This window comes from Trichoderma harzianum, assembly GCF_003025095.1.
Source record: "Trichoderma harzianum CBS 226.95 unplaced genomic scaffold M431scaffold_1, whole genome shotgun sequence".
Lineage (NCBI taxonomy): Eukaryota > Fungi > Ascomycota > Sordariomycetes > Hypocreales > Hypocreaceae > Trichoderma > Trichoderma harzianum.
This window is the reverse complement of record NW_020209249.1, coordinates 2,462,086-2,476,432: the sequence shown is the minus strand read 5'-3', so window position 1 is coordinate 2,476,432 and position 14,347 is coordinate 2,462,086. Positions and strand designations below refer to the sequence as shown.

The following is a 14,347-nucleotide window of genomic DNA, read 5'->3' as shown; positions in this document are numbered from 1 at the left end:
ATGCTTGGGGAGACGACAAAGGCTGCATTCACAAGAAGCAGCGAAAACTCTCACTATTCTACGATTTTTTGACGCTTTGTATCTGCTCAGGGTGAGGTGCTCTGCTGGATAAGGCGTGGTATTTTACGGCTACATGTTTCAAAACTCAATCCATATAGACGGCTTGTACATTATCGTTTTTTTCTACGGTGTTACTGGGTTCTACAGTTTGGAAGACGCGGGACGGGACAAAAAAAAAAGGCACAATCTCCTCGATTTCTTTGTAACAAAACATCATGACGCATGTAATGATATATATTGGTTTACTCTGTAGTATAGTCATGACTTGTATTTCACACATGAAACACAATCAATTCTCACAATCGTAATGATATATGAAGGCGCAATTTCACTGGTGCCATTACATGACGCTCTTATTATCAAGGATATCACTAATTTCCCCCAAGGTGGCTTCTTCAATAGATATACATATATATATGCCTCTGGTATCAAAAACAAAACCGCGTGCTTTCTTGTATTCCTTCTCTTTCGATTAATGCAAATCTTGCTCCCCATTTTTCTCACCGCGGGTGCATCAAAAGGTTAGCATCCCACAGCAGAACCCTCTCATCCCAACCAGCAGAAGCCACCCAGCCGCCAGCGCCAAACAGACACCAATCGACACCCGTGACAAACTCCGTGTGTCTATTCATGATGCCCATTTGCGCGCCAGGCTGGGCCGTAGGGACAGGCCCCTGAGGTTGATTCGAGGCGTCGTTCCACAGCCGCACAGTCATGTCGTAGCTGGCACTGATCAAAACATCGCTCGCGTGGGGGCTCCATGAGAGCCTCCGCACGGCGTACTCGTGGCCATGCATAACGGAGAGCGGCCCGCCGTTGGGATTGCGGATGTCAAAGGTGCGGATCAGCCGGTCGACTCCGCCGGTGGCAATGACGGTGTCTCGGTACTTGTTCCAGTCGTGCGTGAGGATTTCAGAGGGCGGGCCACCGGCAGGCATGGCGCCGGGATGGCTTGGTGGTGCATGGACGGGAACGGTCGCGGCGAGGTGATATTTGGCGGAAGAGGGCATTCGCAGGTCGAATATTCGGAGGTGAGAGTCGGAAGAGGCCGCTGAGATTAGGGAGGGGTTGGAAGGGCAGAATGAGGCGCTGTAGGTGCAACTACCAATGGGCAGAGTCTTGATGGAGAAGGGGCGGGTAGGCGACCACTAGAAGAGGAACGATTTGTAAGTATGAAGAAGGGGAATGGAGTGTATATCATCTATCAAGACGTACAATCTTGACGGTCCCGTCCCATGAGCTAGAGATGAAGGTATCTTTGGTGATGGGATTCCAAGCAACGGCAAAAGCTTCGCGATTGTGCTCATGGAAGATCATGATGGGAAACTCCTTCATGCCAATGTCAAAGAGCTTGAGAGATCCATCGCCGCAAGCAACCACGAGCTGGTTCTCGTTAATCTCGGACCAGGCAAGGTCGTATATCGCATCGTTTGTATCGAATCTGCCGGCGCAAATTTTCAAACCCTCTTTGTCAGCCTCAATTCACTTCCCGACATGTACCATTTTGAATAGAGCTGGACTTCTATGGTATATATAAACACACGTTTTCTCAACTTGGATGCCTTGCGCCGTCAGCGCCAGGGCAAAGAGTCTGCCGTTTCCGACGATGCCAAAGTTGGCGGCTGTCCCGACGGCAATACGAGAGTCGTGGTACGGCGAGTATTTGACCGCATAGGGATTGAACCCTTGGGTGCGGAACTCGAGCATGGCGGCCATTGTGGTTTCGGCTTCGTCTTGGTGGGGAGGAGGAGAAGAGGAGGGGAGGGGAGCGCCTCAAAGGCGCATCTGAGCTCAAGAGCTGGCCTAGAGATGAAAATGGGACAATATGCCGGGATAGAGGTTATCGTGATATGTCCAATGGAGGGAAAATGAATGTTCTTAGCTCGATGCGCTGCTGGCCGTGAGCTGTTGTTTGGTTTCGGTTTGCATGTCGAGGTCCGCTTAATCTGACATGTGCCTCGGCCCTGGGATCTGCCGCAACCATTTTCCCCATATTCTTGGAGTGCCACTTAAACGTGCTACCCTATGCCTAAAATAGAAACCAAGGTCGTGAGTGATGTTGGCGAGACAAGGACAAACAAATCTCGAGGGACTGACAGCTTCCATGTAAGAACTAATACATTGAATGCATCAGTAATTAAAGTTTCATGTGTGACTCTATCGAAGCACAAGACGCTGTTGAGAATTCATGCATCTCCTGCAGTGATGATCGCCAACGGTTCCCCGGCTCCTTTGCATCGATCTCCTCCTCACCATCCAGGTCGATTGGTTGAGCATTCGGATGGTGATCAGGCAGCCTCAACTCAACTCTCGTCTCCCTTGCTTTATGGACGTGGAATCATCTTTCGCATAAATCAATGCATTCTAAATCGATCTATCGAGGCTCTCTAATCTTTTTGCCACTTTTGGACAAAGTGGATCACGTGGGTTCGTGTTGCTTTTGATGTCACGCCTCACGCCTGCCGTTAATTGTCGTGGACTGATCGCGCATGATTTTCTCCATTGCACTTACCTTGTCCATTTTCCCATGAAAATTTAAATCGTTATATAAATCTAGAGTTTCTCATTATTCTCTATCTATTTTTTTCCATAACAATTTCTCTGCATAGCTGTTGCTTTTAGGCATCTACATGGAGGCCTTTCTCACGCGTCCAAAGCGGAAATCGACCCATGTAAACGCTACACCGGAACCCGAACCGGAAGCAACCCTGGAACATGCGGAAGATGGCGAAGAATCGACTGAGATCAAACTCGCCATGTTATCCTCATTACACCCTCTAATTGAACAAGAAACTCTTTTAGATGTCCTCCTCGCCCACGATGGTTCCGTCAGCAATGCGTCAGAATCTCTAAAATCCTATCGTCCTGGAGCAAAGAAGAACGCTGTCATAGGACACCAGCAGTCCCTAAGGCAGTATGCAAAACCCAGTGATGGATCATTATCACCGCCCAAGAAAAAGACGAAATCCAAAAAGGGAAGCACCCTGCATCTATACGACCCGGAAGATGTTGCAGAGCACACTCCATGCACCATTATCCACAATTTTCTCCCCAATGAGCTTGCGGATGACCTCCTGAGAGAGCTATTAGACGAAGCCAAATCGTTTGAGCAAATCACATTTAAGCTTTTCGAGAATATTGTAGCCAGCCCGCACACTTCATGCTTGTTTCTCGAGTCGTTCGAAAAAATCCAGGAGCAAAAGCATGATTACTTTTATAATGGAGGCATGCTGAATGTGAGTTTTCGTTTTCTGTCCGTCTGGCGCACAGGTGATGATTCTCGTGGCTGTGTAGGATGTACGCAAACTCACGCCGACACTTGCTAAAGTGAAACCAATCGTCCAAGAGACAGTCAACGAGCAAATCCAAAATCGCATCAAGACTCGATACCCTGGAGGCAAAAAACTGAGACACCAACCATTTAAACCTTGGGTGCCAAACGCCGCCTTCGTGAATTGCTACGCTGGAGCCCAACAGAACGTAGGGTGGCATAGCGATCATCTTACATACTTGGGCCCCCGAGCTGTCATCGGATCAATCTCCCTGGGCGTTGCACGGGAGTTTCGTGTGCGCAAAATTCTACCGCGAGATGCAGAAACGAAGCGTCCAGATGATCCAGATGGCGAGGGTCAGATATCAATTCACCTGCCGCATAACTCTCTCCTTGTGATGCATGCCGAGATGCAGGAAGAGTGGAAACATTCTATCTCCCCGGCACTGTCCATCGATCCACATCCCATCGCAGGGAACAAGCGGATCAACATCACGTATCGAGACTATCGGGCAGAGATGCACCCTTCACTTACACCAAGATGTCACTGTAAAGTTCCCTGTGTGCTGCGTGTTGTGCAGCGAAAAAAAGAGAACCATGGAAAATACTTTTGGATGTGCTATGCGAGCGCCATCCCTGATAAAGATGGATGTACATTTTTCGAATGGGCTGAATTTGACGAAGACGGAATCCCTATACGTAACAAGAAGACAACATCGAAGCCGCCTTGACACAATTAACCTGAATCTACACAGTGAAAAGGGTCACCAGAGACTTCTATTGTGCCAAATTTCTGCAAATATGCCTGATTCTCATGACCAAAGAAGCTTTTCGCGTGCTCAAACATACTCAAGATCTTTTCGGGTCTGTTGTTCTGCTTGTTCACAGCCCGTTCTTGTAGCCGAGCTGCAAGATTGTGCGAGACAGTGGGAACGACGTGTGAGATTTTAGGCCCCACTGTACTCCGTATGCATACACCAAAACTTGCACCTTCAGGTAGCTCAACACATTTCCATCCATGCAACTATCTCTCACTATTTGCGCCTGCTTCTCTTTCCCCCCTTCTTTCCTCTTTCATTTCCACGATAATTTTGCTCAGCGTCCATCTTCATTTTCTTCCGCACGAATATCACAATGGCTGAGAAACTCACATTTCCCGCCGAATCGGCAGCCCTTCTCGAGCCTCGCCTACCCCCAACGCCCAATTCTGAGGATGCCTCGAGATCACGTCCCTTTGTCACACTGACCTTTGCAACTTCTCTTGATTCCAGCCTGTCACTCGCGCCTGGGGTCCGCACTCGTCTTTCTGGCCCAGGCTCAAAGGCCATGACCCACTACCTACGGACCCGGCACGCAGCCATTCTTGTTGGTGTGTCTACGGTGTTGGCAGACGATCCGGCTCTCAACTGCCGGATTGCAGGAGCTTCTCACCAGCCGCGGCCCATAGTCATTGATGCCAACCTTCGATGGACGCCACGCCGCTCTGACAAGGTCTTTGAAGTGTGTCGGAGCGGTGCCGGGCTTGCTCCCTTTGTCCTCACTGGCATAGACGCCTCACAACTGCCTCCCGAGAGTGTTGAACTGCTTCATGAGCATGGAGGCAAATACATTCATGTGCGCACTACCCGCTTTGAAGCAACTGGCCGGCTACGGTTCAGCTGGGACGACATTCTCGCCGCTCTGCAAGCGGAAGATTTGGCCAGCGTCATGGTCGAGGGCGGCGGCCAAATTATCAATTCGCTCCTCGACCCTGCCTACCACAACCTGATCGACTCGGTCATTGTAACGATTGCCCCGACGTGGCTGGGACAAGGCGGCGTGGTTGTGTCTCCAGACCGGGTCACCGACTCAGCGGGAGTTCCTTTCCCGGTTGCGAGGCTCTCGCATGTATCATGGCACCCATTCGGCGAAGACGTTGTGCTGTGCGGCACGCTCCGGAAATAGACAAGAACGGCTCAATCACTTATTATTTTTATATACAAAGTCTGTTGATCGGTACGCCATTCCAAGGCTGGTTGCCCACGGAGAAGATTGCATTTCGGTTGCATGTTGTTTCACACAAACTGCTGTTTGGTGCAAACTCGATCACCGGATCGTGACATCTGATCAAAGAAGGAATGTATTTAAGACGTAACACAAACTTCCGAGCTCGGCTCTCTCCGGGCCAGCTTCCCCCGGCTCCGTACTCGGACCCGGCCGTCACAGAGAGAGAAAAAACGAGTACCTAGCTTGTGCGCCAACAGCAGATTGTGACGTTGGGCTTGCTTACGTGGGCGGACTTTTCCCCAGAGGATCAGAGAATGGCAATGGTAGCCTACAATGCCTATTACAGACAAAGCGCCTCCAATACCTCTTAGCAGATGGAAACTAGCAAACTAGGGGTTGCAAAGAGCTGCATGACTCGGCACCGGCCGAAAACAGTTCTAGAAACTGGGGCATTCCGGAGGGTGTGGAGGGGCAGCTTCTGAATTATCTGCATGGCGGCACCCCGCCATTTCTCACCAAAACATTCAAGTTTCGTTGCTCTGCAGTCCATATCAAACAAAAGAGGGCCATCGCGGGGTCCCGTCGTCTAACTGTCGTCTCCCCCATACGAACCCATTCCATAGTTATCCCACAACCTTAATCCAGAGACCGGGTCGCAAACTCGAGAGGCAGCGTCTGTCATTTTTCTCGATTTCATCAGATCCACGACTGCGCATTGAAAGCTTCACTCATCACATCACCACCAAAGAAAAATCCAAGGCAAAGCCAAGCTTCCACCCTCTCTCTAGTAGCCATGGCTCGCCCTAGAATCACCGTCCTCGGCTCTCTCAACATCGATCTCGTCTCCTATGTCCCCCATCACCCTCTACCCGGCGAGACCCTCACCGCCAACCACTTCAACACATCTCCCGGCGGCAAGGGCGCCAACCAGGCCGTCGCCTGCGGCAAGCTCTCCCGCTCCTCCGACCTCTCTGCTCCGGCCGCCGACGTTTCCATGATCGGCGCTGTGGGCTCCGACACATATGGCCAGCAGCTCATCTCCAGCTTGACCTCTTACGGCGTCGACACCTCGGCCGTTGCCGTCCGCGAAGATGGCAAGACGGGCATCGCCATCATCGTCGTTGACGAGCCGTCAGGCCAGAACCGCATCATCCTCTCTGCGGAGGCCAACCACACCCTCCTGCCGGAGCAATTCTCCACCCTCCCCGGCCCTCGCCCGGATCTGCTCATCATGCAGCTGGAGATCCCCTTTGACACCGTCTTGAAAGCTCTCCGCACCGCCAACGAGTCCGGCATCCCCGTCCTTCTCAACCCGGCGCCCGCAAAGACACTCCCCGACGAGGCCTACCACAACCTTGCCCATCTCGTCGTCAACGAGACCGAAGCCGCTATCCTCTCCGGCTGCAAAGAGTCAGATCTCGACGACCTAACCGGTCTCGAGCGAGTCGGCGCTCTCTTCATCCAGCGAGGCGTCAGCAACGTCATCATCACCCTCGGCGGCCGAGGCGTCTACTATGCCACCAAGAATGGCAAATCGGCCTTGGTGCCTGCCCTCAAGGCTGACGTCGTGGACACAACTGCTGCGGGCGATACGTTTGTTGGATCATACGCCTTGGCCGTCGTGAGCGCCGGATCAGGCGACTTCGATATTGACACTGCAATCAGAGCGGCTAACAAGGCCGCGGCCATTACCGTGTCTCGCAAGGGAGCCCAAATCTCTATTCCCTGGAAGGATGAGCTGAATTAAGTCCAGCCATGTAAGAAAGCATAGAGAAAAGAAATTATACATACAAAGAAGAAAAAAACGAATAAACTCTTGTACAACAAACAAAAAACCCTAACGTCCTTCCATAACCATTTAATACATGTTACTAAACGTAAACGGCACAGTTGCTTGATTGGTAGTCTACAAACGTTTCGTTTGAAAGGGACCAACCAGATGCTAAAACCATGTTGCCCAAGTCCAAAGACTGGCGTTCTTCTTCCCATTATCTCCTGTAGTTCCATGTTTCTGGCCTTGACCCTTGCCGCTCTTGTCATCTTCTCCATCCTCGTTGCAGTCGCCATATGGGGATCTCACTCTTTCAGGAATTCTCCCATCAGATACTCCCCTACTTCCAACTTCCCAATCATGCGACACCCTTTTCACTGACAGAGGGTGACTTGAAGGGCGCGATTTTACTCTCATCTGCTGCGTCCCTTGGAGGCTAGTTTGCCTCGGAGAAATTGTTGGAGTATAAGGGTGATGCAGAGGCTCACGTGCCATATGCTGCTCATATCCCTCTCTTAGAGCTCTATCATGATCTGGAGATAGTGCAGAGCGTTGCGCCAACATTTGTCGCATCGCGTCAGATGCTTTTTGGGGACCCCAGTGATGTTCAATCAGTGGGAATAACTGACTTTTGACCGGTCTTGGATGAGGGGACCATGGACAGAGCGCGTTGTGCGGTGTTATGGCTGCTTCCGCAGTCGTACTGAGTTTGGTATGGAACGAAGACATTTCAACTGCCCCTACCGACGTCGACCTGGAAGGGAATGCAGAGTGTGAATAAGACACACGTATACTCATGTAAGTCATCAGAGAATCTCCAAGTTGCAGCTCGAGGTCTTCCATTAGTTCGTCTGATCTTTGCCTGATATGCTTGTGCTGTTTCGGTGCAAAGGAGAGTGAAGAAGAAGATCCTATCCCCAACTGGCACATTACATGTACGAGAAGCAGAACACTCGATCCTGCAAACATGGTGCTATATGTGGAATCGTTGTGTTAATTTACCTCAATATTCAATGCTTGGATGTAACATATGAACTTACATTGGAAATTGCTGTTGACAAGTGATTTGAAGCAGAGATGACTTTGGCGTGGGTAGTATGTCTACTGTGAGATCATAGAGATAGCCGAACCTCAAGCAAGTATCTATTTCAATTCATTAGAGCTTTGACAGTGAAGGCGTACGCTTCGGCAGCATAGTTCAGAAATGGGAATGTAAATGGTAGACCACAAACCTTGATCTAAACACGGCGTGGTCTGAGGTTCAGTCTCAGGCTCATTGCTGGCCGTGGAGAGTCTGCCGCTTACTTCGACCGCGGCCCAGAGGTGCTGTTGACCTTTGGATATTCCCATCGTCTCAGATTCCACGCGGATATAAGGAGACAATACAAGACCAGGTTTCTCCGGCAGTGAGGAGTCTGATAGTAAAGAGGAGTCCATGGAGCAGTAGGTATTCTTCGGATCATTATTTGTACATCTGGAGCTTGCTCGGGAGGAAGAGTAAAGTCGCACACTGCCCTCTTTTAGGGGTATACACCTCAACAAGGTGGCATCTTCATTTGCGTTTTCAAAATTGCCTTTATCGCTATGGCGCTTTCGTCGAAAGGTCGTAAACTTAACTGGGTAGCGAAAAAAAGATGGGGTTCGATGCTTTTTATCCTGCTCGTTAATGCTGTCATTGTTGTCCATAATCACCGTACTGTGGCCGAAGCTTGACCTCTGTGAAGATCGACGTGAATCTGGTGCCGCATCGTTCATATACTTCTCTTCGATTATAGTCTTTGGCCGCCGTCTTGGAATCTTCAAAGTCCCATCTTCAGACCACATTAATGCCCCAGGTGGGCTGTTAATCGGGCTAACGTCAAAACATGATGGCAAGCAGCTGTCCTTGGGATTCTTCCCGCTGTACCCATTTCTACTACGACATCTTTTGATGATTCGGAGAGGACTCGGTTTCTCTTTCACAAGTATTCGATCTTTCGATGTAGAGGGCTCAAAACAAGCTGGTGACTTCTTCTCCATATGTTCCATGCTGGAGAAGATGGAGCGGTCAGCGCTGTAGCTCAAAAATGAGTGAAGTCTTGACTCTGCGATTTTAACAATCGCGATGCGTTTCAAATGTCAGTCGGGGCAGCTTATAGATGTCGAAGCTGCACCTATTATGCAACACTGGAATCTGGAGGTTGGTTCCTCTGTAGATGCGTAAAATGGAATCCCCAGTCTGATCCGTACGAATATACTGGCAGGCATGCGGTGGAAACAAATGCTGCGACGAGAATAACAATGGAAACAACAACGGCGAGAAAGGCAATACCTGAAGCTGGATGCTCCCAGATGACCCAAGGACTGTCGTTGGCAGGAATGATAGCAGCTAATGTAGAATCATTTTGCATGGCGGAAGAAACAATGGAGAGAGTTCAAGAAGTGAGTACACAGGTATTCGGAGAAGTTAGATGAGTACGTACTAGGCAATTAACATGACAGGGAGGAAGGTGCTGAGTGCCTTAGATTCATCCTTTGGAAGAAGAAGAAACTTCAGGTGTGAGGAAACAATAATACGAAGGAGCAGCAGGAAGAAAGGCCGTCGTGGCTACGTTTTGCAGAATAATGTGATAACGATAGATACAGTCTAACAGCTGGTATATACAAGTAGGTACCTCAGATATGATGACACTATAAAAGAAGGGGCAAATATACATGGAGATACTCAAGCAACAAGCACATACGCAAGCTCGAAAACAATACGCAATCTTGATATCAACTATATTGGGCCAGCCCTTTTCTCAGAGTTCAGATGCTATGGTGCAAATCATTAAAGCCTGTACGGAATATGAGGTGTTGGAAGAGAGTAACAAAAGTGTATGGCTGGCTATTTGCAAAACTTGTGTGCCAAAACAAAAAATCGCAAGGATGGGAAAAGACGATACGAAGACGACGTCATACCGAGGCATCCAGTGTTCGACGAAGATTGCCCTTGACGGCTTCAATGGTTCCCTCCTCCAGCGCCAAAAAATGAATCTGGATGAAGTGCACGGTTAGCGAGACATACTACACAAGAGTCAGCAATCATGACAACAATTGCACAACATACCATATCGTCGGAGATTCCCGATGCACCGTATAACACTGACTCGGTCAGGGTGGATGCCACGCCCTTCTTGACCCTGTCTTCCCAGACACCATCCCAATTCCACTCCCCAGGCTCCCTGGCCATAGTGGCCATGGTGGACTGAGAGGCTATGCTTCTTGCGTCAAACGCTATGGCATCGCCCTGCTCGCTGGCATTCTCCTTTGGCTGTAAATCACTTAGGATACTTAGCCTGCTTAGCCGATTGCTCTTGATATTCTCGTTAAGCGCCTTTCTTTGTTTGCGCCTATGTGTACGCCACGCATGCCAAGCCCCGGGGTTTCCAGCCGCAGCAAGAGGTACAGTATCGAGAACCTCAGCTTTATCAAAAGAGCTTCGAATGTACTTTAATAGGGAATATGTCGATATCGTCTTCTGATCTGTCTGCATATACCGCGGCACGTCGTCTTTGGGGGGTACCATCGGTGGCTTGTCGCTCGAAGACTGTCCTGATTTTGTAGACGATGCTGATGGCGATGGGCCCCTTCGATCACGACTACGGTGGCGGCTTCCAGCTGCGGAACCACCAAACCACTCTGGAAATCCGTGCTCCAAGCTGAAGCCCCCAGGAGGTAACCTTGGTCTCTCGGCAGTGCTCCCATCGGTTTCAGCACTCGTGGGATACATGTGCGTTGTCAGAGGAGTGATGAGAGGGTGGAAGATGTCGGTCGAAAAGGTAACCAGAGGCGGAGCCCGGGGGTAGGCATCGGGAAACAAGATTTGAAATCGAAGAACAGCCGGAGCATAGGGGCCTTTCAACAGAATTAGAGATCAGCTAGAGTAAGCATTACAGAGACGGTATTCGTCGAGACTTACCATGACGAACGAAAAGCACCGCTGACCAAAGCGACGGATCGCCAGGAGTCAAACTAACAAACACTCCTTCGGGGCACGCCTGCTTCAAACCGGCGCTGTCGGTGGCTGGTTAGCTTTGACGTCAAGCGTGTTTACATTGCTTCCTCGGCTTCTTCCACCTGATTATCGCACGCGCACTACTCACAATTCCGATAGCAAGTGCTGCCGCCACAGCGAGGGCAGATGCCCCAAGGCGAGAGAAGTCATATCGGCCAGCGAATCTTTCTTTATTTTCTATCGCATAGATGCAATCGGGAAGTGCACTCTTTCACTAGTTGACACTCGCAACACGGCCAAATGACAAGGAGTTGGCATAATCCCGGGCAACCGGGATGCGAAGGCGGTGAAGATGAGCGGTGAGATATTCTGCCGCGCAAACTCAACAAAATGATGTAGCAGTTACCGCGGGGTTGAGACGTCACTCGTCGTGGAATTTCGCACCGCGGGGTGGCAAAGTAGCAAGAATTCCAAGTTTTCAAAGAACCGTTGGTAGACAATATATGAGTACATAAGTTGAAGTGTTTGCTTGCAGAATGTAGTCAATTGGGCTTTTTCTTGGGCCTTTTTTCGTCTCCAATGTCCGATTCACTCTTTCAAACCTATTCTCTATACAACGCAGTATAAACCAATCGGATGAGTGTCATAAACTTTTCATGGGCGCTCCAAGTACTCGTATATCAGAACAGCATCTAGTGTCCCAGCCTCTTCTCAATCTTGCCAAGTTCTTGGGCTTTGATATCCTTGATGTCGTGCCGAGAAGCATTGTATGAAGCAGTGACCTGGTTGAAGGGATTTTCGGGGCTCTTGTCGAATTCCTTTCTGATCCTCTGCTTGCGTTGCTCCAGTCGAAGCCCAGTGCCGCTACCGTCCGCCTTCATCTCAGCGAGCCTTCGCTCTTCGTATCGGTGATAGGCGGCGGCGAATCGCCTCTCGGGGTGTTGGTCAATCTTGGAATCGTCCCCACCGGTCGTAAGGGACAGAGCATCGAGGGCGTTGTCGATACCCGAGGCACTGAGAGCACCAAGTTTGTCGTCATCCAGCTGCGACAGGTCCAGACCCCGAGACTTCTTGACTGCGGTCTTAGATTTCTTAGGCTCTGAACGGGCATTCAAGCTAGCTTCCTCCTCCTTCATCAATGAGTCCTTTTCAGCTTTCTTCTGCGCGGCCTCGGCCTTCTTGGCGGCTTCCGCTTCCCTGGAGAGAGCCAATTGTCAGCCACTGGTAGCAAACTACCAGAGGGCGGTGGGCATCGTAAAGGGGGAGAGGCACAGGTGTGGATCACGGCGGAAGGGGGAAACAGGAACGGGAAGAACCTTGGACACGTAGCCAGCCGTATGAGGCGAGCGAGCGCAGACTAGGCATGCGTAGCGATGCCATGTTATGCGCCATCGTGCCACGTATTCGTACGTACTTTTTGGAGTTATTCTTGGCTCCTTGTTGCCACTTCTCGCCCTCAACCATCTCCCGCTCGGCCTCTGCCGCTGCACTCTTCTTCGCGGCGCTGTCCGCCTTGCGCGCGTTACCCGCGGCCTTTTTGCTGTTGTCTTGGCTCTTCTTGCCCGCCATTATGACGTTTCGCCTGTTGCGGTGTCCTTGTTCCTATCGAGGCTCAGGCGGGTCGGGAAGGAGTTTCGCAGCTCCTGGCCAGCGGCGTTATCGTGGATTCGTCTGCGTCTAGCCGTATGAGCCGAAGTTCAAAGCAGGAATATCCAGGAAGGGAAATTAAAGGAAGAGACAGAGGGAGAAAGGGAGAGGCGTGTGCGTTCGCTGCCGCTTCTCTCAAGGGCTCTTTCGCCGTCTACTGGACCATCTGCCCATTGAGACTTGCAAGGTGTGACTGACCGATGGACAGGTGTGCGCCTGGCTGCAGTTTGTTTGCTGTACAAAGCACGTCTCGTCGTCTTCCGCGGCGCCACCTGTATGGGCTAGACCAAACCAGCTTGCGACGGCGGCGATCTGGTCCGGTGGTTGTCCGGGTGCTTTTTCCTTCTTTCTTTATTGTCCTTGAATCAGGCGTGCTCCGTCTGTGTCTGCGGTCTCGGCTCTCGCCTTGATGCTCGCCCTAGAAATCGTCTGGATGCCTGTCCTGGGAGCTTGACTCTGCGAATTTTGCTATGAAGTGCAGGTCGCAGGTTCACTGTGGAGACGGCGCCTGGCCCAGTAGTGCGATTTGGACGCATCGGCTAAGGCAATCACCCGGGCTGCCCACTTTTGCGGCTTCAGTGTTTCACTCAACTTTTTTTTTTCCAGGTTTTCTTTCTTCACTCACCTTGTCATTGTTTTGCATTGCCTTATTCTGCTCTGTTCCGTTTTGTTTTGCTTCACCGACGTCAAGCCGCTCTCGCCCCCCCTCGGAGATGCACCTCCAGTCTCCCTCCTAGGCGGTTGGCGGCTATCAAAGGCTGCAATCCTCCCAAGCCAAATTTGCGACAAACCAAACCCAAATACGTTTTGCGTAAATATAATATTAGCTACATGTAACATACAGGTGGTGGTGGTACAAAAGCAGCAGCTTGCTGACCTACTGCATAGCTATGGCAACACAAACAAGAATCGGATGAGGTAATGATATGGGATGGCGGCGCGGCAGCTCAGCTCGGCCCCTCGTCTAGCCCATGAGATGAGACCAAGACCAAGGCCAGGCCAGGCCAGACTAGACCCGCCCTGACTTGGCATTGGATGCGAGCCGGTCCGCAGATTCGAAAGGCAAAAAGCCCGGCCATAGGTCATATCACGCACGATCCTGCGCCCTCTACGCTATGCCCAGCCCAAGCTTTTCACCTTTCTCGCGCTCAGCCGTCGCTTGCATCCAGGAGTTGCGCCTTGGATCGTCCAGCTTGGACAGGGCTTCATGGGGATCCTCGCCCGGGCCGCGTTGTGGACCCTCGGCAGCTCACAAATAGCCCAGCCCGCGGAGTAGTCACGAATCATCAGCCCGGCTACAACAACAGCCGCAAACAGATCCCCCTGGACCAGTCCATCTCGTCCTGCCTCTCCAGCTGCTTGAAAGAGCCCCCATGAAACAATAAGATCTGGTCGCCTGACGCCGCCTACGTCACGCCGGCGCCGCGGATAGCCGCCCAGGACCAAAAAAGGCATCTTCAGATAGCCTGTAAAGCGAGCCCTAGACCCCAAATCGCACATCTCAAAATCTCACATGGCAGCATGGCCATGGGTCCGATTGGCTGTTTCACCCACTTCCCAGCATGGGGAAGCCACAAGAATGTACAGTGACTGCCTGGAAGCAATGCGTGGGGAAGCTGTGCAAGGCTGCTTGGAA

The 14,347-nt window shown here is 51.0% G+C and overlaps 8 protein-coding genes across 8 annotated transcripts; 3 read left to right on the top strand and 5 right to left on the bottom strand.

Annotated features, from left to right (window-relative positions):
- Positions 1 to 63: 63 nt before the first annotated feature.
- M431DRAFT_195683 (hypothetical protein) lies at positions 64 to 450 on the bottom strand. The gene has a single exon (XM_024913260.1). It carries the CDS (start codon positions 338 to 340, stop codon positions 146 to 148), a length of 195 nt encoding a protein of 64 aa, XP_024780430.1. The 5' UTR covers positions 341 to 450; the 3' UTR covers positions 64 to 145.
- On the bottom strand, positions 451 to 1,893 carry M431DRAFT_195702 (hypothetical protein). Its single transcript, XM_024913262.1, has 3 exons — positions 1,604 to 1,893; positions 1,276 to 1,501; positions 451 to 1,208 (listed from the first exon to the last, which is right to left on the bottom strand). The coding sequence occupies exons 1-3, from the start codon at positions 1,774 to 1,776 to the stop codon at positions 561 to 563; spliced, it is 1,047 nt and encodes a 348-aa protein (XP_024780429.1). The 5' UTR covers positions 1,777 to 1,893; the 3' UTR covers positions 451 to 560.
- Positions 1,894 to 2,690: 797 nt separating this feature from the next.
- Positions 2,691 to 4,062, top strand: M431DRAFT_70954 (hypothetical protein; the record flags this gene model as incomplete). Its single annotated transcript, XM_024921840.1, has 2 exons — positions 2,691 to 3,296; positions 3,355 to 4,062. The coding sequence occupies 2 exons, from the start codon at positions 2,691 to 2,693 to the stop codon at positions 4,060 to 4,062; spliced, it is 1,314 nt and encodes a 437-aa protein (XP_024780428.1).
- Positions 4,063 to 4,094: 32 nt separating this feature from the next.
- M431DRAFT_502914 (hypothetical protein) lies at positions 4,095 to 5,605 on the top strand. Its single transcript, XM_024918231.1, has one exon. It carries the CDS (start codon positions 4,466 to 4,468, stop codon positions 5,273 to 5,275), a length of 810 nt encoding a protein of 269 aa, XP_024780427.1. The 5' UTR covers positions 4,095 to 4,465; the 3' UTR covers positions 5,276 to 5,605.
- A 505-nt stretch (positions 5,606 to 6,110) lies between these two features.
- M431DRAFT_477180 (hypothetical protein) lies at positions 6,111 to 7,064 on the top strand (the record flags this gene model as incomplete). Its single annotated transcript, XM_024915544.1, has 1 exon — positions 6,111 to 7,064. The coding sequence occupies one exon, from the start codon at positions 6,111 to 6,113 to the stop codon at positions 7,062 to 7,064; it is 954 nt and encodes a 317-aa protein (XP_024780426.1).
- A 195-nt stretch (positions 7,065 to 7,259) lies between these two features.
- On the bottom strand, positions 7,260 to 9,478 carry M431DRAFT_477179 (hypothetical protein; the record flags this gene model as incomplete). The annotated part of the gene is made up of 4 exons (XM_024915543.1): positions 7,260 to 8,061; positions 8,129 to 8,231; positions 8,321 to 9,172; positions 9,400 to 9,478. The coding sequence occupies 4 exons, from the start codon at positions 9,476 to 9,478 to the stop codon at positions 7,260 to 7,262; spliced, it is 1,836 nt and encodes a 611-aa protein (XP_024780425.1).
- A 425-nt stretch (positions 9,479 to 9,903) lies between these two features.
- Positions 9,904 to 11,515, bottom strand: M431DRAFT_195397 (hypothetical protein). Its single transcript, XM_024913255.1, has 4 exons — positions 11,213 to 11,515; positions 11,029 to 11,123; positions 10,177 to 10,964; positions 9,904 to 10,103 (listed from the first exon to the last, which is right to left on the bottom strand). Exons 1-4 carry the CDS (start codon positions 11,272 to 11,274, stop codon positions 10,023 to 10,025), a joined length of 1,026 nt encoding a protein of 341 aa, XP_024780424.1. The 5' UTR covers positions 11,275 to 11,515; the 3' UTR covers positions 9,904 to 10,022.
- A 241-nt stretch (positions 11,516 to 11,756) lies between these two features.
- M431DRAFT_71096 (hypothetical protein) lies at positions 11,757 to 12,633 on the bottom strand (the record flags this gene model as incomplete). The annotated part of the gene is made up of 2 exons (XM_024921858.1): positions 11,757 to 12,261; positions 12,479 to 12,633. The coding sequence occupies 2 exons, from the start codon at positions 12,631 to 12,633 to the stop codon at positions 11,757 to 11,759; spliced, it is 660 nt and encodes a 219-aa protein (XP_024780423.1).
- Positions 12,634 to 14,347: the final 1,714 nt, after the last annotated feature.

Excerpts from the sequence above, each read along its gene's own strand:
- M431DRAFT_195683 (XM_024913260.1), bottom strand. The coding sequence starts at position 340 with ATGTGTGAAATACAAGTCATGACTATACTACAGAGTAAACCAATATAT.
- M431DRAFT_195702 (XM_024913262.1), bottom strand. The coding sequence starts at position 1,776 with ATGGCCGCCATGCTCGAGTTCCGCACCCAAGGGTTCAATCCCTATGCG. Across the intron at positions 1,502-1,603 it reads GGCATCCAAGTTGAGAAAAC|ATTCGATACAAACGATGCGA; the intron begins GTGTGTTTATAT and ends TTGCGCCGGCAG. Across the intron at positions 1,209-1,275 it reads GGGACGGGACCGTCAAGATT|TGGTCGCCTACCCGCCCCTT; the intron begins GTACGTCTTGAT and ends TTCCTCTTCTAG.
- M431DRAFT_502914 (XM_024918231.1), top strand. The coding sequence starts at position 4,466 with ATGGCTGAGAAACTCACATTTCCCGCCGAATCGGCAGCCCTTCTCGAG.
- M431DRAFT_195397 (XM_024913255.1), bottom strand. The coding sequence starts at position 11,274 with ATGACTTCTCTCGCCTTGGGGCATCTGCCCTCGCTGTGGCGGCAGCAC. Across the intron at positions 11,124-11,212 it reads CAGCACTTGCTATCGGAATT|CGCCGGTTTGAAGCAGGCGT; the intron begins GTGAGTAGTGCG and ends AGCCACCGACAG. Across the intron at positions 10,965-11,028 it reads GGTGCTTTTCGTTCGTCATG|GCCCCTATGCTCCGGCTGTT; the intron begins GTAAGTCTCGAC and ends TTCTGTTGAAAG.